This window comes from Myotis yumanensis, unplaced genomic scaffold, assembly GCF_028538775.1.
Source record: "Myotis yumanensis isolate MYYU_CA2020_CCGP unplaced genomic scaffold, mMyoYum1.0.hap1 SCAF_18, whole genome shotgun sequence".
NCBI lineage: Eukaryota > Metazoa > Chordata > Mammalia > Chiroptera > Vespertilionidae > Myotis > Myotis yumanensis.
The window spans coordinates 7,906,607-7,929,337 of record NW_027223769.1 but is presented as its reverse complement, the minus strand read 5'-3'; the positions used below and the strand labels follow the sequence as shown (position 1 = coordinate 7,929,337).

Genomic DNA, 22,731 nt, shown 5'->3' with positions numbered 1-22,731 from the left:
CTCTTGATTTGATCCTTGATAGCATCCAGTTTCTGTTGCACCATTGTATCTGAAAAGTCTAATTTTTGAACAGCACTCACATTCTCACAAAAGGGAAGACTTCGGGAATCTCCCTGGAGCTCCGTGAGCAGGTCCCCGCACCCCCACCCCCACCCCCCAATCCCCGCGTTTGGGGTTGGACGCCACTGCATTCCGCCCTGGAGTCCCCACCTGGACGGGACCCGGGAGGGGGTGAGGAGCGGGGAAAGGAAAACACACACACAAAACCTAGGGATTCCTGGAGGCGCAGCCGCTGCTGGCGGCGCCGCTTATTCCGCTCCGTTCGCGGAGAGCCGCGTGGAGCGAGGGCTCTCCTAGCGGGCTCGCCTCCCGCTGGCCCGCTGCCCCCTCCGGCGCCCACTCCGTCTGCCCAGTCGCTCCTCAGGGCCACGCCTGGCGCCGCCTCTAGCCTCTCAGTTTGGGGCGCAGCGACCGTGGATAAATAAACAGTTTTAATAACATTGTTAATAAAGTGGGAGTGGCCTGACCAGCGTGGCTCAGTGGTTGAGTGTCGATCAGGATGTCTCAATTCGATTGAGGGCTCGATCCCCAGTGCGGGGCGTGCAGGAGGCGGCCAATCAAGGATTCTCTCTCATCAGTGATGTTCTCTCTCTCTCTCTCTCTCTCTCTCTCTCTCTCTCTCTCCTTCTTCTCTGAAATCAATAAAATATATTAAAAAAAAAAAAGTAGGAGTGGAGACCTAAAGAAAGATTATACCTAACTATACTCTGTTCTCCATGGAAATAGATTTCTGTTATGTTTTCCTACTATTCAATGTAAAGAATAAGAATTATCTTGCTGTGCTGCTTTATTATGGCGCCTGTTTTTAAAGTCACCTTTATTAAGGTATAATTTACGTACCACAAAACGCACTCATCTTAACTGTACAGTTTAATGATCTTTGATAAATCAATACACCCATGTAACCAGCATCACAATCATGATGTGCAACATTTCCACCCCCCCCCAAAAAAAATTCCCCAATGCCCATTTACAGTCAATTCCCCTTTCATGGCCCCAGATAACCACCAATCTTCTCACCATAGGTTAACTTTGCCTATTTTAGAATTTCTGTAAGTGAAATTATGCAGTATGCATTAATTTATTTCTAGCTTGTTTTGATAGTCTTTTATTTTCTGTAGAGTCTATGTTTACATGTATATACTGTTTATACATTATGCTTTTTTGTTTGTTTGTTTTGTTAATCCTCACCTGAGGATATTTTTCCCATTGGTTTTTAGGGAGAGTGGAAGAGAGAGGAAAAGACAGAGAGAAACATCGATTTGAGAGAAACACATTGATTGGTTGCCTCTGCATGGGCCCTGACCAGGTTGCCTCTGCATGGGCCCAGGCTAGGGAGGAGCCTACAACCAAGGCATGTGCCTTTGGTCCACAGGCCGACGCTCTATCCCTGAGCAAAACCAGCTAGAGCTATACATCACATTTTAGATAACTGAAAAATAATAAAACAAGTAGGACACAAGAATAGTTCATAAATTCCACTTATTATTACCTATTTAAGATGCAAATTAAACTATAAATGAGCCTAGTTTTTAATATCTTTTTCCATATCTGAAAAAGCATAAAAACCCTCAGAATAACTTTTCATTATTGAAATGTCCCTTCGGAGAAGTTTTATTTCTAAAAGTCACCCCAGGAGTTACTTTAAGAAATGAAACTTCTAAACACAGTATAACTGGTGTTATACTTTGACACCAGTTTGAATCATTTTTGTCACTTACACACAGCCCTCCATGTCCTCTTCTGAAAAAGTCCAGTCCCTTTGTGTCTTATGGAACTCACAAGTCCAGCCCAACCTGGAATGAAAAGAACCACCGAAATGTGTCCTGCGAATGCAGGACAACGGTGTCGAGAAGCCTGTCACACCAGATGTCCCCTCAGCTCAAAGTGTAGAGAATCAGGTTCCATCAGATCCAAGTCTCCTGCCACCTGATCATAGATGCCTCTTGGATCCTCATATTTGTCCTCAGACCAGTGGAGGTCACAGGGGTCCTGACAAACAAAGGTGGAGTTAGAACCATAGAGAGATGCCCTATGGGTCATCATTGCAGCTCTGGAGGATACACACTCATACTCAACTTCCTAGAGGGGAAAAAAATGTTTCACCTTCTAATTATGGGGGGAAATGCCAACATATAAAAAGATGAGAGTGATTATAATGAATTCCCACATCACCTAGCTTTGATATCAACCCTTGGTCAATCTTGATTTATCTATATCTCTATATTCTCATCCTTTACCCCCACTAACTGGATTATTTTTAATATATTTTTTATTGATTTCAAGAGGAAGAGAGAGATAGAAACATCAATGATGAGAGAGAATCATTGATTGGCTGCCTCCTGCATGCCCCACACTGGGGATGGAGTCCACAACCTGGGCATGTGCCCTGACTGGGAATAGAACAATAACCTTCTGGTTCATAGGTCTATGTTCAACCACTGAGCCACACCGGTGGACCTAACTGGATTATTTTTAAGCAAGACCAAGATATCTCAAGATTTCCAGTCAGAAAAAAATTTTTAATGTAATATTATGAAACTTTTAAAAGCCCATGATATTGGCTAAGGGAATTGTGAAATGTGAATCGTGATTCTGTTAGTCCTATGAATTGCCAGAACATTTCCTCACAAAATAAAAAAAGAAAAAAGACCGCATAGAGCAGTCCTTACTGGGGATGTGCTTTGCCCTAAGTTTGGGAGAAATGATTGTTTCAGCTCAGAAAACTCTACAGCAGATTTTCCAGGGGCCAAAATATGGCCTGCTGCCTGTTTTTGTACTGTTCAAAAGCTAAGAACAGTTTTACATTTTTTTATGGCTGAGAAAGTATCAAAGGAAGAATATTTGTGATATATGAAATTCAAATTCAGTGTCCAAAAATAAAGTTTTATTGGAACTTAGCCACACTCATTTGCCTATGTATTGTCTATGGGTGCTTTTACACTACAATGGCAGAGTTTAGTAGTTTTGAGGACAGTATGTCCTGCAAAGCCCAAAATATCTATTATCTGGTCTTTTACAGGAAAAGTGGTTCAGCACCGTGGACAGCATTTTATACAGTACTAGTTATGTCCACCCTGGTAGGGACAACATCAGGGACAATGTTACAGAGGGAAATCTTTGGCCCAGAGGTGCCAAAAGTCAGGTGTTCTGCCCCACTTCCCTTACTGTAAGGCAGTTAGTGGGGGTTAGTTGATGATAAAGTGCCTGTCTGTTGCATTTGCCTGTCTTGCTACCATGCTCACTTCTCCTGTTCTCTCTGCCACTCTCTCACTCTCAATCCAGTCCATTGAGTGGAGCTGGCTCCTACTCCCTAATGCCATGAGTGGACACTGATCCAGACCTGTCTAATTAGCACATTTCACCCTCTGCCTCAGAAGTTCAATGATGAGTATGTGACCCAAGCCAGACCAATAAGTGTCAGATTTGGGGCATTGGAGCTAGTGGAAAGAGGCATTCTTTTTCCTGGAAGGTTTCTGGTCTAATCAGGTTCAAACCTGGCTTTACTGGGGACATCTTTAAGGAGGAAATTCTTGGTCCAGCTGTGTGGGTCTGAAGACAATTCTATGCCTTCACATTTTGATTAAATGAGTCAAATTTTTTCCCTCGTAGCTCTCTGATTAACCAGTGTAGTGGTGATGGCTAACTATCCAACAAAATGCATACTTTTTTTCTTCTACAATAATATAACTGTAGTAAGACATAAAACTGCCAAGCTAGACTACGTTTCTCAGCCTCCTTTGTAGTTAGATTTGGCCATGTGACCATGTTCTCACCAGGAGAATGAGTAGAATGTGTAATTTCTGGGCCTGGACCATAAGGCATAGTTGTGCCTCCATCACATTCTTTTTTCCTCTTCCACTGGTTGAAGCCCCCAGTGAACTGGCCCATCAATGCAAACTTGGATGATGTGCTAGGGGATGGCAGAGGACCATAATGGAAAGAACTTGGATTCTGTAATAACCATGGGCAGTAGGGCCACTCATTCCTGACTACTGTGTAAGAAAAAAATAGACTGTCTTGTTTAGGGCACTGGGTTATTGCCAGGCCTGTTTGTTATAGCAGCTAGCTTACCCTAAGTAGTAGAATGTGGGTTTGGGGCACTAGCCAGGAAAGACTTCTGTAGCTACAAATCTCACCATCTGTACTTTATCGTAGAGGGGTCCCCAGGCCCCAGAAGGGGCATACAGTCTTTCCACCTCATCATATAGGTGCCCTGGAAAAGCCATATTCTCCTCCTCAAGACCTGTGAAACCTGAAGTTGGAGTAGAAAGAAGGAATGATCATGTACCCAGTCCAGATGTCAGGGGTATCTATGAATGGGGGAGTTCTGATGTGGTCATAACTCACCTCTGGGATAAGATACCTCCTCCAGTGTTGGTGGCAGCTGGGGGTTGAAATCCTTCATGGAGTGATAATATGGCTCTACATCTGTTGTGCTAACCTGTCAACACCCCCCCCCCCCAAAAAAAACCAAGATCGTTTTTTCATCCTTTGACTCCCTGGAAAGGTCAATAACCTGAAACTAATGGGATTGTAGTCACTGTCAATGCCGTCTCTGGGGCTGTCAGGAGCACCCCCACTCACTGTGGAGCTTTGTTTGTCCAGGTCCGTAGTCCACTGGCTCTCTTCATATTCATTCCTGATTGGGCCCTCCTCCGACCTTCCAGGTTAGAGGTATGGAGGCAGTTGGGTGTTGACCCTTGGACACCAATCACTCCCAAACCTCCTCCCTCAGAGCCTTTTTATAGAAAAATATTCCCACTTACTCTGCTTCTGTCTTTTCTGAGATGCCTGAGGAAAGTAAAAAAAGGGGGTTAGAGACACACCCCCTAAGCCCACCTGGCCTTGGAAGACCTTCAGTGCTCCCCATCACCCTTGGGCCTCAACCCCAGCAGGGAAAGGGTCTTCTCACCCTCAGCAAGACGCCTCAGTCTCCGCTGCCAGAGGAATCCTCCAACACAGGAGGCATTAGAAAGCAGCAGAAGACCCCCAACAGCAAACAGCACAGGCATCAGGGGCAGCTCTGAGGAGTCTGAGAGTAGAAGGGACCCCCCTTAGTGAATTCAAAACAACTGACTCTAAGTTCAGAGCAGGGTTCTCTGAAAAAAGCCATCCCTGACCAGACAAAACCCCTCTTCATAGGTCAGGGAAGCAGATGGACTGGGGTTTCCATGTCCACTCCTTGCCACCTCAGGACAGGTGGCTCCTTTCTCAAGTCAAACCACTAGCAGAGGGCCCTTCTTTTGCCTGAGCCCCATGCAGGAACTCAGACAAGAACTTCAGCTCCTTAGCTGGAGATTCAAGACCTTCTGTGATCTTGCCTCTTACAACATCTCCAGCCTTGCCCACCAACCATAAACCCTGGTATTAGACCCTCCAGCCACGCAAACTAACCATGCTATTTCCATAAAAACTTGAAATAGTCAATTGTCTATCATTAAATGTCCTTTCTTCTCAACTTCCATTCACCCTTCCAACTCTATCCCAAATGACTTCTTCTTTGCACAAACTTACATCCTAGACAATATCAGACTCCTCTGCTATATCTCTGAGGACAAGACTAAGTCCTTCTAAGTAGACATTTGTTCAGGATTCATTCCCCATCTTATGCTAACAGCTCTCATTTTCCTTTGAGAAAACAGCCACTCCCCCGCTCTCATTTGGTATGGTTCTGTGGGACTCATGGAGGCCACATGGCCCAGCCTGGCCAAAAACAGTACTCATCCCTCTTTTCATAGTAATCAGTTCAGAGACCAGCATTTGACCCAAGGTAGATTTTTGCTCGAACATTTAGGACACTCCTCTGCAGACTGCTAAGAAGTGGAATGAAAGCTGGAGGAGTGAGAGACTTTGTACCTGTGATGAAAGAACCTGAGAAGGAAGTCATCTTGAGATGAAGACAAAGTTGAGAGAAGGTGATAAATAGATCCTTGGTGAAAAATTTAAGGACCTGAATCCAGCCATACTTGGAATTTTTAATTTCATGAGCCAAGCAGTTCCTTTTATTACTGAGAACAGCCAAATTTCTGTCACTTGCAACCTTTTTCTCAGGTTTTGAAGGGGACTGTTTGCAAAATGGTCATAATTTTCCCCTGTATCCATACTCCGAGTAGTCCCCTTCCACACTGACTTGGAGTTGAGCCATGTCACTTGCATTAGCCACTGAGACAATAGCAAATGTGACAGAATCAGAAACTTGAAAGGTGCTTGTAAATCAGAGCGTCCCCTCTTGCTGCTCTTGAGACGCCTGTGACCACCTCCTTGTGAACAAACCAAGGAGAGATATGTAGCCCAGTTATTGCCATTGTTCTGACCAAGAGCCATATTGTCAGATATGTGAAGAGGAGGCCATCTTGGACCAACAGATCCCAGCTAAGCTGTCAACTGACTGAAGCCCAGACTAGAACTGCTCAGCCACTCATAGAATCATGAGAAATGTTTGTTGCTCTAAGTGCCCATGTTTAGGGTGGTTTGTTATGCAGCAAAAGCCAACTGATATAGTCCCTACATGGGGAATAAAAACAGGTAATTCTTTCAGGCAAGAGTAAGAACTAAGGAAATGGTTTTGGGCCTCAGGAATAGCGTTATGGGACTATGTCCGTAAGGCAGAGGAGACAGGTTTAGAGACCAGAAAGTTCTATTCTCAGGGGAGAGAGGGATTTGCAGGGGATTGAGGACTTACCTGCAGGCTGCTCTGTGGGCAGCTGGTAGTCAGGTTCTCCAGAAGGCTGGTCTAGACCTAGGGGGTGGATAAAAAGATTGTTAATTAACATAAAAAATCTGGGATAAGCCTTAAATATCTCAGTTTCCTATTAAGCTTTTCATCCCATTTTGATACTCATGGGAACTGGTTTATGGCTTCTAGGAATATTTCAAGAAGAACTAGAAATTGCTGATAAGGATGATAATACTATTAATAACCATTCTAATGCCTATAATAATAATTGTTGCTTAGTGTTTTATGGTGTGCAAGGTTCTTTTAACATGAATTGTCAGTTTTTCAGGTTAACTAAAAACATGCTGGCTCTCAGGATCCCTTAATAGAGCTATAAATTCTAGATCAAGGGAGTTGAGTGTCATACTTTATGCTTTAGTTCTTAAAGGGAAGACTGGAATGGGGCAGGAGGGAGGAGAGAGAGAAGGGAATATTTTAGAGATGGAAACGGGGCTCTGTCAGAAAGGGGAGGACAGAAAGAGGGTGCTTTCATGGGGCAAGCACTTACTTTGTGCAGGGCCTTGTTCTAAACACTTCAGATATATTTATTTATTTAATCCTCACAACTGTGTGAGATAAACCTTACTTTCAGAAACTAAGGCATACCTTATTTTTAGAAACTGTGGCTCAAAGAGGTTTAACTGAGGCTCAAAGAGGTAAACTAACTTGCTTACAGTCTCACAACTAGGACTCAGCAGAGCTGGAACTTAAACCCAGGCTTGTCAGAATAAGACTGTGATTAGCCATTACATTACTGATTGGCCTGTCAGAGGCAAAAATGTTCTCATTAGTCATATTCAAAGAACTTATCCATTTCATCAAAGTTGCTGAATTTATTGGCCTAAATTTGTTCATAATACTTCCTTATTATCCCCTTAATGTAATGTCCTCTCTTTCATTCCTGATATTGGTTAACTCATGTCCTCTCTCTTTTGCCTTGATCAACTTTATAAATGTTATTGATCTTTTCAAAGAAGCAGCTTTTGGCTTCATTGATTTTTCTATTGTTCTTTTGTTTTTGAGCTCACAAATTTCTGTTCTTACCTTTATTATTTCCTTCCTTTTGTTTACTTGTGTTTAATCTGCTCTTCTTTTTCTAGTTTCTTGCAGTATCAATTTGAGACCATCTTTTTAAAATCTAATATGAACACTTAATGCTATAAATTTCCTGCAAAGCACTGCTTTAGCTGCACCCCACAATTTTCAAATGTTTTCATTTTCATTCAATTCAAACTCTTTTCTAATTTTCCTGTGTTATTAATCACACCAAACAGTATCATTCAGCATTCAGTTACTAAAATCTAGTCTCTGGAGATCATCTGCCTGAGTTTTAATTTCATCTCTAGCTCCTTCCAGCTGTGTGACCTTTGACAATATGCTAAGGTTGTTGTCAACATGCTCAGGTTAATCTCTCTGAGCCTCAGTGTCTTCATCTGTAAAAGAGTAATAATAGCACTGACTTCACTATGCGACCCTTTAAGTCCTCTGAAGAACTCTGCTCAAAACTGTCCCTTCTGACCTGGGGTAGTGATAGAGATCTGGGATCCTTTGTCAGCTAGTCCACTGTCCCCCAGCGCATTACTGGCCAGCAGCCAGATCTTGTATCGTGTAGAAGGCTGCAGCCCAGTCAGTGTGAAGGTGGTGGCCTGGGGTGGTAGGACATCCATGTAGAGGAACCCCGGGGTTTCCAGAGCTTCATACCTGCAAGAGAGAGAGATCTGCCATTCAAGGGGGTGCCCCACCTCTGTTGGCTGCCACCTCTTCCTGTCTTAACAGGAACCAACCTGATTTGGAACCTCTGTGGCAAGCCCCCATCAAAGCCAGGCTTCCACTCCAGTCCCACCGAGTATGGGGTCGCGCTCACAACTTTTAATCCAGATGGAGGATCAGGGCGGCCTTTAAGTAAAAGGATGAGGAAACTAGTCAGGGGATACAAAAGGATCCTGGAAGATTCCTTCCAGATTCTTCCTAAGAATTTTTTATTATTATTGATTTCAGAGAGAAAAGGAGAGGGAGAGAGAGATAGAAACATCAATGAGGAGAGAGAATCATTGATTGGCTGCCTCCTGCATGCCCCCTACTAGGGATCGAGCATGAAACCCGGGCATGTGCCCTTGATTGAAATCAAATCTGGGACCCTCAGTCTACAGGCCAATGTTCTACCCACTGAGCTAAACCAGCTAGGGCTTCCTAAGAATGATTTTAAATGTATAGTCAATTCTCATTATTTGTGGTGGTTATGTTCTATAAAGTTATTGTGGACACTGAATTAACAAATACCATACGATTGTTTACAGGAAAAATGCAGGGTTAGGTTCCTACAAGACTCTAGTCACACATTTTTATTAAACAACCACTACATGATCTTGTTTGTGTTTTTCTGTTGAAAGACACCTGATTTAATATATTTTGTTGATTTATTAACATTAAACTCATAGCCAACAGCTCTACCCATTCCTGAACAAAGCTTTTCCAACAGAAGTATTTTCTCCATATGGCACATCACAGTCTTCTTGCACTTACGAACAGCAGATAGCACTTCAGCACTATGCTTGGAAGTCATTTTAAATAGCAAAGCCACTAATAAAGAGCACAAAAATATGTAGCACCAAATAGACTTCAAAAAGAGCACTTATTTACATATGAGAGCTGAAATAAGAAGGAAGCCTGTGGCTTTGTTCTACCCGGCTGAGAACGAGCTCATTGGGTGACTCATATTTCTGACCCGTTCTGTACATGTCCCTGAATGATGGATCAACTGTATAATATGTTTCTTGCAGTGGATTTTTTGTGTGCTTATCTCACTTCCATTCCCCTATTTCTTCTGGTTACAGAACCCTGAGTATCCTTTGGAGAAACATTTGCCCACATTCTCAGGCCACATGCTTCTGATAGAAGTGACTCCACTTACAGGATGGACATATGACAGGGCCTGGACAACAAGAGTCACCTTCCCCTGATCACATGATTGGTTTACAGCTGGGAGCTAAGTAGAACCAATAAACCTTAGTTCAGTATTTTCATACCACTATTCTCTTTGTTGTTGTTGTTTTTCTTTTCTTTTTTTTTAAAAATATATTTTATTGATTTTTTACAGAGAGGAAGGGAGAGGGGTAGAGAGTTAGAAACATCGGTGAGAGAGAAACATCGATCAGCCACCTCCTGCACATCTCCTACTGGGGATGTGCCCGCAACCCAGGTACATGCCCTTGACCGGAATCAAACCCGGGACCCCTCAGTCCGCAGGCCGACGCTCTATCCACTGAGCCAAACCGGTTTCGGCTGTTGTTGTTTTTCATACCACTTTTAAGAGAAGGAAAAATTCTTTTTCCTTGGGAAATCTAACAGCCCACTATGAGAAGCCTTATAATAAAGCCAACAGAGAAAAGCAGACCTGATAGACGGAGAGTTCTTGATGACAGCTGAACCTACATTCAGTGACTCCTGAAAATCTATTTTTAAGTTACTTGGGCCAATAAGACCCCTCCTCCTTTTTTTTTTTTTTTGGTTGTTGTGGGTTCCCTGCAGATCCAGTCTCTATTAGAATTTTCAGGTAGGCAAAAACTCCATTCTTACTAAAACACTGGTTTCAGAAACACTGCCAATATGGGACCAATTAGAGACTTAGGGCTTGACCCAGGAAGCACCTTCCCAACACCCTCACAGTCCTCTCCCAGCGTACTGATGCTGACGAGTTGAATGTTGGTGTGGTCTGAGCCAAGGGGGTTGGTGGCTGTGCATGTGAAGAGAGCATAATCCTGGGCTGCAGAAACGTTGGCAATCGTCAGGAGACTGCTGTGGATTCCACCTTGGTGGTATGTGTGTTCTGTGTACCTGGAGAGGAGGTATGACAGGAACTTGGGAGCTTGACTGGGGCTGGAGTGTTATCTGGCTGGGCCTGGGCTCACCTGGGATCCTGGAGATCCAGAGGGACCCCATTTTTAGTCCATGTGAAGACAATGTTGGGGACACCTCTGGCACGACAGTGAAGGGTGGCGGAACTGGTGCTATCTCCAGCTGCAGCCACCTTAGTTAGAGGTGTGGGGTGTTCTACCTGGGGGGAAACTAGGAGAGGTTGGAGGTCAGCATGAAGTATTTGGAAGGACATGAGAGCTGTAGGTTTAGTGGCAGCCCTTGAAGTCAGAGGCACGGGTGTTACTTACATCTGACGACAAGTCGGACCAGCCCTCGGGCTGGAGGTGCCACACCATTGTCCACGATGCACTGGTAAGCACCTGCCTGAGCCAGCTTGGCATTGTGAATACGAAGACGCCCTGTGGACCCCTTTGATATCTTCTCCATGTCTTCTAGGCTCTGGTCCTCCTCCTCTTCTCCCTGGATGCCCAAGACTCAGGGAAATGGCCTCCCATCTTGCCCCAGTTTCATTATCCCCAAAACTGGGTCCCTTCTGTAACCTCATTCTCCTAGCCACAATCATTCTTTATAGAGATAGCAAAGAAAAAAATCCCCCCTATCATTCATCCATTTACCTACCCATTTATCCAACCATTCATTCATGGAGACATTTATCCACATATCCATCTATTTAACCATGCACCTATTCATCCACTTGTCTATCAATCCATCCACCTTTCCTTCCATCCATTAATCCATTTACCCATTCATTCATCTAACCATTTTTTTTCCTTATATCTATCCATTTGCCCTTTCATCTCTCCACCCATCTGTCCTATCTATTCACTCATACATGCACACATTCATAAGTACATTCATCTGTTTATCAATTCATCCATCTTTCCATCTCTTCATCCATTCATTTATCATCCTTCCGTAGACATCTTTATACTGATGGAGTATCTATCCATCCATCTACTTTCTAATCTAATCCATTCATCTGCTCATTTCTCTCATTTGATTAACTAGCCATCCATTTACTCTTTTATCCATTCATTCACTTGTCCATTTGTTTATCTGTTTTCCATCTACTCATCCCTCCATCCACCTATTCATCGACCCATTTACCTATCAATCTACATATCCATCTACCTGCCCACCTGGTTATCTATCCAGTTATCCATCCATTCATCTGCCATTCAACAGTTAGTTCTTGGAGAATGCCCTGACATGCATACAGTTATTCAGGGTCATATAGATGTGACCCTTCTTCCCAAGGAGCTGACAGTTAAGAAACCACATTTCCAAGCCCCACCTCCATTTACCAAAGATTGGATCCTCACCAGTCTTTCCCAGTTGAACATTCCTGGAAGAATGGGATTGGCATCAGCGGTGCAGACTATATCTACAGAACCCCCAATATTCACCTCAGTAGGGTCCTGGAGAACTCGGATGGTGGGAGCATCTGGAAAAGGAGGCAGGAACTTGGGGAAAGCACTTGGACCCAGACAGGCCATGGTGGAAGAGGGTCCCAGGTGGGAGAGGTATCTTAGAGGTGTCCCTGGAAGTTATGGGTATGATACAGTCTGCCCTTTATATGGAACACTTGGAATAGTTCCCAGGATTAGTGAGGTTGTCCCAACCCTGTACTGTGCCTCTATGGTGATGAGGGTAGGTCGCGCAGACTTCCAGAATTTCATGGAGGTGGGGCTTCCACAGTGGGCTTAACATGTAGATCCATGTAGGTGGATCCCCTGTCTGGACAGAAATCATGTAGGATCTCTCTAGTGGTCAGTGTAGCCAAAGTGGGCATGGTTCCTTTAAGGTTGGGGCTCCCAGGGTGAGAGGTTTCCAGGATGGGTGAATATCCCTGGGTGGGCAGAGCTTCCACAATAAGGAGACTCCACAGTGAGCAAGGTTCCTGGGTGGATATCGTTTCCATGATGGGTGGGGATCCCAGAGCTGCCTAGTTTCCTAGGGTGATGAAGGGGCTCACAGTGTACATCTAGCCGCACTAGAGCTTCAGCAGTGCCTTCTGAGTTCTGACAGTGCAGCTGATAGAAGCCATCGTCAGCGCGGGTCACATTCCACAGCTGCAGAGCTCCACCAGACAGGATGCGATGCCGGGGCCCACCAGCTGGGAGAGGTCAGGGTGAGGGTTTTGCCAGGTGCTCCCTTTCTGAATACCTGTACCCCTTTTCATGCCCATTCCTGCACCTGGGCTGAGGCGGTAACCACGGAAGGTCCAGTTGAAGGCCTCCGGAGCCGGGTTGGCAGACACTAACACAGGCAGCAGTGCTTGGCCCTGTTCCACTGCAGTTACCACAAACACCTGCTCCCCCAAGAACTCTGGAGGGTCTGCGGAGGGGGCACCATTGGGAGTCAAGATTGTTGTTAAGGTTTGAGACTGGGACAAATTTGCGATCAGGTACAGATACACAGGTTTAAAGTCGGGATTGCAACTAGATTCAATTGGATAAGTACAGAATTAAGCTTGGAAGTTAGTGGTTAGGATCCAGTTTAGGAAAGGGTAGAGGGCAGTCAGGTTTAAGGATGGAGAGAGTGTTCGGAATGGGAATCACTGCCAGGAGTTATGAGGACAAAGGCAAGAGGGGGTTTGGGCAGGATAGGAGTTGATGCCTGGCTGTGGTCAGGATAAAGGTCAGGAAAGTTTTAAGGTTTAGGATGGAGGTCAAGGACCGTACCAAGGTGAAGACCCCAGCGATATGGGGTCAGGAGGGAATGGAGGGGTTCCAGGCCTTCAGGCCAGCACACATACACAGCACGTTGAGTCGGTAGAAGGCGCTCACGGTTTCCCGAAGCTGAATGCTGTGGGCGCGGCAGGTCACACGGTGGCCATGGTCACCAGATGACATTCTCAGAAGAATGCTCCTGGCAGCGGCAGAGCCTTTGAATGGGGCGCTCCGGGGCGGTGAGATTACGCCTTCCAGCCTGTGGACAGGGCGGGCGGGGGTCATGTCAGGCTGGTGCAGGGGTGGGAGCACAGGCAGAGGTGGGATGGCTACTGGTCAGGACAGCGGGCGAGGCAGGAGCGGGACTCCGAAGGCACAGGGACTTGGCCAGAGCAAGGGAGGGGCGGGCCACTCGCACTCTCACTTCTCCCCTTCCTTGTCCCAGGACAAGTTGACCGGAGGGTTGCTGCTAATGCTGAGGCACGTCAAGTTTAAGGCATCCCCGGGGCGCAGCGCCGACGCATTGGCCAGGATCGTCAAGTTAGTTGGGGGAACTTAGAGAACGGGTCAGAAGAGTGAGATTCAGGGGTGAAGAGGAGGCCCAGGTCCTGACACCAGGCCGGGCCCAGCCCCGCCCCAGCCCCCAGACCGGCTCTGGCTCAGTTACCCTCTGGCCAAGCCCTCCCGATCAACCCGGCCATTGGAGCCCTTACACTGCACCACAAGCTGCGTGGACGCGCTGAGCTGGCCCGCTTTGCACGTGAACTTGGCCTGGTTGTCCGATGGACCCGTGACGAGCACCAGCTCACGGGAGAAGGTGCTCCCTGACTTCTCCAGATTTCCCAACTGCACCCGCCGCGGCTCCTGGGGCAGCCGCGGTTCGGTCACCGTGCGTGAGTCCTGAGGGCGGAGACTGACTAGAGGTCCGGGGTAGCCCTGCCATTCCCGCCCCAGACGCCCCCACTGGGTTGACAGCCACTAGCCCAGATAAAGCCTTGTGTGATGAGGAAAAGGCGCCCCCTTCCGCGGGCACCTTGCTAGGGCAGAAGAAGAGACTGGAATTGATCGCCCCAAGCTGGAATCTCTCCTGACTAACCTGGGCCTCCCAAGCCCAGCTGTTTTGCCGTCTGATACCTCCTCGGTTTCCACCGCCTCACCCTTGTCCGCCTCCTCTGCTTTCCGGAGGCCTGCGATTGTTGGTGCCCCTGACAACCCTCAGGCGCATTCCTCAGAATCCATTCCAGGTACATTTACTAAACACCAAACTCTAGGAAACTCCCTTGGAATTCCCAAGCCTTTCCCAGAATTCCTTCATTTTTTCCCTATCTTTGGTTCTTTTTCTTAGCATTCCCACTTTCTCCCCAAATTTCCTTTGATCATTCCTTTAATTCAATTGTCTTTCCCCAGATTTCTGAATCCTTTCCCAATATTCTCTTATTATCCTCATCTTTTATTAGAATCCTTTGTGCGGCCCAAAGTCTTGGCGTTTCCCCAGAATTCCATCCAATTAAATGAAGTTTCATTTCATCCCTATAATTCCTAGTTTTTCCCCTAGATTTTTCACTAGCTCCCTAAATTCCCAAGATCTTTCCAGAATTCTGTCAGACTTCTTTTTAATTTTACCAGAATTTTATTCACTTACCCCCAAATCCTAAGAATTCAATTTAATATTAATTAATGGATTTTCAATGCTCTGTGGAATTACTTATCTTTCCCCAAATTTCTAGCCTTTAGCCATCATTGTCTTTGTTCCTGGAATTTCTTTTTTCTTTCTTTTTTTTTTAAAATATATTTTATTGACTTTTTACAGAGAGGAAGGGAGAGGGACAGAGAGTCAGAAACATCGATGAGAGAGAAACATCGATCAGCTGCCTCCTGCACATCTCCCACTGGGGATGTGCCCACAACCCAGGTACATGCCCCTGACCGGAATCGAACCCGGGACCCTTCAGTCCGCAGGCCGACGCTCTATCCACTGAGCCAAACCGGTTTTGGCTGTTCCTGGAATTCTTAGTCTTTCCCTAAAATCTCTGCCATTTCACCTGAATTCTGAGGTTCACCAGATTTTCCTTTAATAAATTAATTGCCTTTTCTATAGAATTTCCAATCCTGATTAAAAATTCCTTCATTTGAGATAAGATTCTCACTGATTTCCCAGAATTCCCAGGATTTCCCTTGGATTCAATTTAATTATTATGGCATTTGTCTATGTCTTTTCTAATTCCCTGCCAAAACTCAAAATCTCTACTATTTTTCAAGAAATTCAGTTTTTCTCAAGATTTCCCAAGATTGGAGAAGAGACAGGGCCTCATCCTTTCCCCACATTCTTGGCCACTCAGCCCTTGCTTGGCACTGACCTTGTACCAGGTGAGGGAGGGGTCTGGGTTGCCTCCAATGGCCAAACACACCAGCTTCACCCGGGTTCCAGCCCGGAGGGGTTGCCCCTCTGGGGGCCCCTCGATCCACAGCTTCTGGGCAGGATCTGAGACAGAAAGAGTGGCTTTCTCTCTGGGCTGAAGCCCAAGGGTAGGGTCTCTAAGTCAGGAGGCAGCCCCTTGCTCCCCCCCACCCCCCCCACCCCCCTTGAGGATGGGGGCTCACATTTCACGTTCAGAGTGAGTGACTTTTTGAAGGTCTCTTTAGTGAAGGCTTCACTAAAGGCCTCACAGGTGAGGGTCAGACCATTGTCCTCCCGTCGCACCAGAAACGTCAGGTTGGACATGGAGATGTGGCCACCATGAAGGCCCTGGCAGGGAAGAGCTTCAGAACTAGGGACTAGAGCACCCTCATCCATGGGCCAGAGGGCCTGAGCCCACTCTATACCCCAGCAGTAACCCAGGAGGTCCAGGCCCCAGTCCATGCTCCCCAAGGCATTCTCTCCCAGATCCAAGAGAAATGCCCTCAACTCCCTCCTCCCTCAGACCTAGGAGTCTGGCCCCTGCCTCACATCCATGACCGTCTCCTCTGTGGGCAACAACTGCCGCCAGCCCAGCCACCACCGCAGCAGGACCCGTGGGCGACTGGACTTAGTGATGCAGGAGAGAGTCACATTCTTGTTCTCAGTCTGGGATGCAGATCCCAGGATAGTAATAGCACTGGGAGGAACTGCAGGGATGATGGACAGAGGAGAGAGACACTAAGCAGGGCTGGATGCCTCACAGACCTGCCCAGAAAGACAGGGAACTGGGGATAGATGACAAGGTCTTTGGCATTAGACAGGCATGCTTTGGAGACACAAACAAATGGTTCTCTGGTGCACGGTCTGACAGATGGGCATCTGGCACCAGGACTCACAGGTAACCTGCAGTGTGATCCCACGTTCCTGGATTTCTTTAGATACGCTGTTGTGGGCCTCACAGCTGAGCCTCACCCCATGATCTTCTGGCCGTATGACCATTACTAGCATGCTTCGGGCCACTGCCTGAGTATGCTCTGTGCCCCACGCTGTGGACATGGGCTGGCCATTCTGGAGATAGGAACAGAGCTGGACCAGCTCAAAGCCAGCTCCTTGTACCTGCCCTACTCCCCACCCTCATGCCTGTTTCTGCCCTCACCTTCAGCCACTGCAGTGTAGCTGGTGGATTCCCTCCTCGGGCCATGCACAGCAGCTCCAAGTTCTGCCCTGCCCGCACATGTCCTTCTTCCAGACCCGGCCACTCAATCACAGGCGGTCCTGGGGGGACTGGAGAGCAGCAGTCACTTGGTGGGCCTGGGGAGCCCATCCACTCTTTCCAAGCTCCCCAGTCTGAACCCTCATGTTTCTCTTTGAGAGCCAGAACCATTCATAATCCATGTATGCCCCAAGTACCTCCAATTCCTGGTCCCTGTCCCCAGTGCCCATAATCCACTCAGTTCCCCACTTACACAGAACATTCATGGTGATTGAGACCTTGATAGGGATATCCAAAGCTGGGCTGGATCCCTCACAGACCAGTAACTGCCCATTATCCAAGCTCTGGGGTGTCACCCTGCGGGGGGGGGGGGGGGCGGGGGTTGGAGTTCTAAACTCAGTCATTATCTTAAATCTGGGGAATTAGGGTAAAGAGGTCCCCACTCCTGGTCTAAGTCTCCATGCTGATTTCTTCTAGGATCTGGAGTTCCATGGAAGAGATTTGGGGGATCAGGAATGGGAATTGGGGTCTCAGAGGCCCACACATGGCCAAAATCTTTGTCCTGGAACTGGGATTCCCATGAAGAAGTTTTGGAGGATCAGAGTGAAGAATTGGGTCCCAGATATTCATACCTGACCCAGATTTCCATGCTTGAATCCCTGGGGCATGGGGTTTTCATGGAGAACTTTGGGGTTCAGGCTAAGGGTAGGGCATCCCAACTCCCATACCTGACTGTGGCCTCTGTGATGAAGAGTTTCTCCTGGGATCCCTCATTCACGTTAGTAGTGATGTCTGAAATTATTTGTCCACCTTGGGGTAATAAGAGAGCAGAAGGAGTGCCAGGTTCTCCCCAAGGTGGGTCCTGGGGATCCTGGCCTGGAAGTCATAGGGTGGACATACTGCCCCCTCTCTCTTGGTTCTGGAGGAAAAGCACTAGCTCCATTCCCTCCACACATTCAGGACTTCCTGAATCCCAGAGTCCTCAGGGCTGGGTCCTGGGCCTCTCCCCACCCCTCCCCTCCCCTCCCCTCCCATCCCATCCCATCCTTGTTGGGTGTATCACCCACATCCATTACTCAGATTCTCATTTTTGCACCAACGATGACACCATGTCTCTATCTGGAGCCTCAGCCTCTTCCTTGAGTCCCAGACCAGCAGCCCTGTGATCTCCTTGGTGCCTTTGCCTGGATGTCTCCACCAGATTCCATGCTGGCCTCAGCATCTCCCCAAGCTGGTGTCCCCACCTCAGAAATGTCATATTTTCTGGGGCCCCTAGAAGGGTATTGGGCAGGAACACCACCTCCCAACTCCGGGGGCCTCACACTCCCCCTAGCAGTTCATCCACACTCACTTTGAAGGAAGGTGATGTCAGGTGCTGGCTTTGCGTCCCCAGACACACAGCTGACCACGTACTCCTCCCCAGCTACCCACGTGACTGTGCTCCCTGCCTCAGGGGTCAGCTGAAGCATCTTGGGGGGCACTGGTGAGAAAGGGTCTGGGGTAAGCCGACACCACCGAGAAGGATATGAGGGTTTGGGTTTTGAGTCTCATTGCTCGTGAAATTAGTTCTGCAACCTGGATCTGAGGAAGGAGAGGCTGGGGGCTTGTACTCCTGGGTCCTGGGGTAGGAGAGGACTGGGAGTACAGACTCATGGGTTCTGCGGGCAGGGGGTATCTCTCACCCATACCCAGAACGGAGAGGATCACTCTGGGAGACACGAGCTCAGGCCCTGTCTCTGAGCGGCCGACCTGGCACTCATACTCTGCATCATCACTGAGGTCACACGCTTCAATATGCAGGTGGAATTCACCTGCAGGTAGGACCCAAGGTCAGGGCCACAGTCAGCTTCTGCTGACAGCTCAGGGTCCAGGCTCTGATCCCTTACCTCTAGTAGGGTTGCCTTCCAGGTGGTAGCGTGGGAAGCCAGGGATCCTAGGGTCGGGACCTAGGAGCAGTCCATCTTTGGCCCATTGCACAGTACTGCCAGGGGCACTGACCCCACATCGAAGCTCAGCGGCAGCCCCCTCAATCACCGTCGTGTTTTCAGGCAGAGCCCAGAAGCCTCTGGAGGCTGAGGCAGGGATCTGCAACTGGGCCAGGCCTGGGGACACAGAAAAGTCAGCAGGAGAGGACAGAGGGTCTGTCTGGAGAATGTGAGTGGGAAATGAGGGCGTCTTAACACTAGACCACAAGGCCAGGATCCCACTTACCTGTGGTCAGCATTCCCATGAGGAGCAAGGGAGCCCGGATGGGGATCCTCAGGGCCACTCCATGCCCTCTGTCTGTGGCTCCTGCAATGCCCACTGGCTGCCTCCTGTGTCTGCCCCTGGCTTTCTCTGGGTCCCTCTCCCTATATCTCTGTCTCTTGCTTTTCTCTTTGTCTCTCTTTTGCCATCTGTTTCCTTCTCTTTCTCTGTTTTTCTTTCTTTCCATGAGTCCATCTCTCCCTCTCTTACTTTCTCCCTCTCTTTCCCCTTCTGTCTTTCTATCTCTCTCCCTGCCCTGAGTACCTTCCACTCTACCTTCTCCTGTCTTTCTCTCTATTTCTCTCTCCCTAAGGTGCACACTCATTCTCTCTGAGTTTCTCTCTCCTTCCCCATAAGTCTCTACTTGTCTTTCTTCTCTCCTGCCAGCCCAATCCCTGCTTTCCTTTCACCACTCACAGCCCCCCAGGGAAGACCCGCTGTCAGAGTCCAGCAGGCTCTACAAGCCAAGGAGAGCAATGAGGCCGATGAGGTCAGTAGTAGAGCTGAGCCTCATTCTGGGACCCAGCCTGATCTTTTCCTTGCACTGCTACCTTCCCGAGACACCTTCTCAAGTCTCCAGCTCCAGACCTCTGTCCAGCAGGCTCCTCCCAGCCCAGCTGGAGCATGAAATCCCCTGTCAGCACATGCCAGGCATATTCCTTGGTGCCTCCCCAGCCCCCATGACCCCGTGAAGGAGTGCAAGTCAGACCCAGGCAGTCCCAGCTCAGCATGGAGAGCAGAGAGCTGGGCCTGGCTCTTCCCTGCCCTGGTACATGACCTTGGCAAGTCCCTTCCTTTCCTGAGTAAACATTACCCCCTCAGTGACATTAGGAATGTCGCCGGGGAGTGTGCAAGAGTGTGTATGAGAGACTGGGAGAGTGCAGCTATCTTTCCCTTTCTGTGCACATGTGTGTGAAGTTTGTTGTGAATGAGCATTCGTGTGAGTGTGGGGAAGGTGAGTGAATTGTGATCTGTGAAAGTATGTGCGTGTATATGAGTGTCTAAGGTGCAAGTGTGCAGGGGACAAGGCAGCCAGCGTGGGTGGGAGTGAAAGGTAGTGTCTAAGATCACCAGCACTAACTGTGCCAGGGTGTAGAGCTGTCAGCACTGAGCCCAGCTAGGTACCCTATGGCAAGGGCCTTGTGAATTCTATCTAATTCATGTAACTTCCCTCTGTCTTTCCCTGTCTCTTCTGTGTCTGTATCTCTCCATCTATCCATCTTGATTTATCTTTCTATTTTTATTGATTTTTTTAGAGAGAAACATCAATGTGAGAGTGAAACATCAGATTGACTGTCTCCTGCACAGCCCCTATTAGAAATTGAGCCCACAACCTGTGCATGTGCTTTGACTAGGAATTGAACCAGCAACAGGACAATATTGGTGCACAGGACAATATATAACCAACTGAGCCACACTGGTCAGGGCTTGATTTATCTTTCTATCTTTCTCTATCTGAGTTTCTTTTGTCTCCATGTCTTTCTCTATTCTCCTCTCTCTCCATTAGGTGGCTAATCTCAGTCAACCTTTAACTATGTCTCTCTCTCTCTCTCTCTCTCTCTCTCTCTATATATATATATATATATATACTTTTCTGTCTCTGTTCTCATCTCTATCTCCCCCCACCCCCAACCCCATACTCTCTCACACACACCAGGAGCTCAATAAATATTTCTTCTCAGTCATCCTATGACTACACCTGTTTGTTTTATTTGTTTCTCCTGATTGCCACATCTTTAAATTTTATAACCGTATGTTGGTTGATTGGCCTTGCCCACCCCAATGTGCTCATACATGCTCACATAGGATAAGCTTCTTCTGCCTGCTTATCTCCTGCAGGAATTGGGACCCCCGCCACGACCCCCTATATGATCCTCCTCCAGGAACAAAATGAGGCATCTGGGCTGAGCCCCTACAGTTCCATCCTTGATGCTGCCTCTAGTCTTTCTTCTTCCCTCCCATATTAAATCCTTGCAGTCCCACATTTTCTCTCCCAACTGCCCACACCCCCTAGGGAATGGGCTGGATGCAGAGCAGGAGGTTCTGTCATAGGGCTCCTCACCAGATGGTGTCCATCGAGGCCAGGGTGTAGAGCTGTCAGTTGCTGGGGCCTTTAATTAGCACAAACCTTCCACACTCTACTTTGACTGTTTTCCTTCTCTGCATGCTCCTGGGACCTCAGGCTCTTCATCTTTCCATGCCTGCAGCCCCAGAGAGCCAGGAAAGGGAAGTGATATCAGGTGTCTAGAAAAACAGCCTTACTGCCTGACTTGTCCCCAAGCCTCAGGAATGCTGGCCCCAAGCTCATCCTGTTTTAAAATCCAGGTGCTGGATCCCCAAAACAGAAGCCAGGAGTTCAAGCCCCCCCGACCAGAGTCTGGGCCAACAGGACTCACAAGCCTGGGTCCCAAGGATCCAGGACTCAGGAGTTCAGGCCTGAAGCCCCTTCTCCCCACATTCCCAAGAGATAAGTCCTCCCCCACCCCACCCCCAGAATTTAGGGTAGATGTTCACTGTCTATTGATTTTCAAATCCTCCCCCTGGGGTTGTGTAGGGAGTAGGAGAGAGATAGGTGCTTAAATCCACTGACTCTAAGACTTAAGACCAGATTTTCTGACCCCTGTCATCCTCTCCCAACTGCGCCCTGCTGCAGGCAGAGGACCTGTTTGAGTTCCCAACCTCTCAGTCAACAGAGGTCTGCACAGCCAGTCTTAGAATCCTGGAAGCCCAAGTCCCCGCTACTTAGGGAAAAACTCAATATTCTGAGCTCAGGAACAATACACAACCTGATTATGGACCCCCAGTCCCAACAGGCTCAGGAACGTCAGACCCAGGTCCCAAGCCCACAAACATCCCTCAGCTGACGCGGGTGGGGGTGGAGTGGGGGGGTCCCACCCACCTGCCGGGTAGCTGCGCAGCGCACTCGCCAGCGTGCAGCGTGAGAACACCCCAGCTGGGCTGCATGCAGCCGTCAGGACAAGCTGCGAGGTTCCCAGCCTCCCTGCCAGCCCCCACCCAGCACCGCCGCCTCCCAGCTGTCGCCCGGCAACCACAGCTGAGTGGGGTGAAGGGCTGAGCCCGGACTGCGGGGTCTTGGGAAAGGAGGGTTTGTGAGCCTGGATTTCTAGATCTTAAGACGTGCTATGGTTTGCGGCAGTAACTAGGCAGGCAAAGGGTTATTTTGAAGAGGGGGTTTGAGACGGGGAGAGCAGAAGCCCCCTCTTCTCGGGGGTTCCAGCTGTCCCCCCTCCTCCCCAGCCACGCAGGAGCCCTCTTCCTGACCTGTAGGCTCAGAGGAGCCCCGAGCCCCGCCTCCTCAGGGCGCAGAAACTAGCGATGCCCCAGGGGTTCCCATTTATAGCTCGATTTCCACTCAGCGCGGTCCCTCCAGGACCTGGGCTGAGCAACTTTCTTCCACTCCCTCCCCTCACTTCTCCTCACCCCCGTGCCCCTGCAACCCCGGCAGGGTGCAGGTGTCCAACCCAGCCGAAACCCCCTCCTTCGATCCAGGTGTTCCGGCTCCCAGATCCCAATAGGGGTGGGGCGC

At 48.3% G+C, this 22,731-nt stretch overlaps 1 protein-coding gene across 1 annotated transcript; it reads right to left on the bottom strand.

Annotated features, from left to right (window-relative positions):
- Window positions 1-1,920: 1,920 nt before the first annotated feature.
- On the bottom strand, window positions 1,921-19,727 carry NPHS1 (NPHS1 adhesion molecule, nephrin). Its single transcript, XM_070397874.1, has 29 exons — window positions 19,149-19,727; window positions 18,824-19,039; window positions 18,626-18,748; window positions 18,289-18,417; window positions 17,666-17,747; window positions 17,191-17,294; window positions 16,881-17,008; window positions 16,621-16,792; window positions 16,274-16,431; window positions 15,928-16,072; window positions 15,684-15,808; window positions 14,040-14,226; window positions 13,751-13,880; window positions 13,413-13,585; window positions 12,851-12,991; window positions 12,630-12,770; window positions 11,977-12,098; window positions 10,942-11,113; window positions 10,687-10,843; window positions 10,461-10,612; window positions 8,563-8,674; window positions 8,298-8,479; window positions 6,746-6,802; window positions 4,976-5,095; window positions 4,830-4,854; window positions 4,648-4,723; window positions 4,411-4,504; window positions 4,200-4,315; window positions 1,921-2,052 (listed from the first exon to the last, which is right to left on the bottom strand). Exons 1-29 carry the CDS (start codon window positions 19,507-19,509, stop codon window positions 1,921-1,923), a joined length of 4,032 nt encoding a protein of 1,343 aa, XP_070253975.1. The 5' UTR covers window positions 19,510-19,727.
- Between the last annotated feature and the right edge of the window lie 3,004 nt (window positions 19,728-22,731).

Excerpts from the sequence above, each read along its gene's own strand:
- NPHS1 (XM_070397874.1), bottom strand. The coding sequence starts at position 19,509 with ATGAGTGTGCACCTTAGGGAGAGAGAAATAGAGAGAAAGACAGGAGAA. Across the intron at positions 8,480-8,562 it reads CCACAGAGGTTCCAAATCAG|GTATGAAGCTCTGGAAACCC; the intron begins GTTGGTTCCTGT and ends TCTCTCTTGCAG. Across the intron at positions 4,505-4,647 it reads TGGACAAACAAAGCTCCACA|GTTAGCACAACAGATGTAGA; the intron begins GTGAGTGGGGGT and ends GGGTGTTGACAG.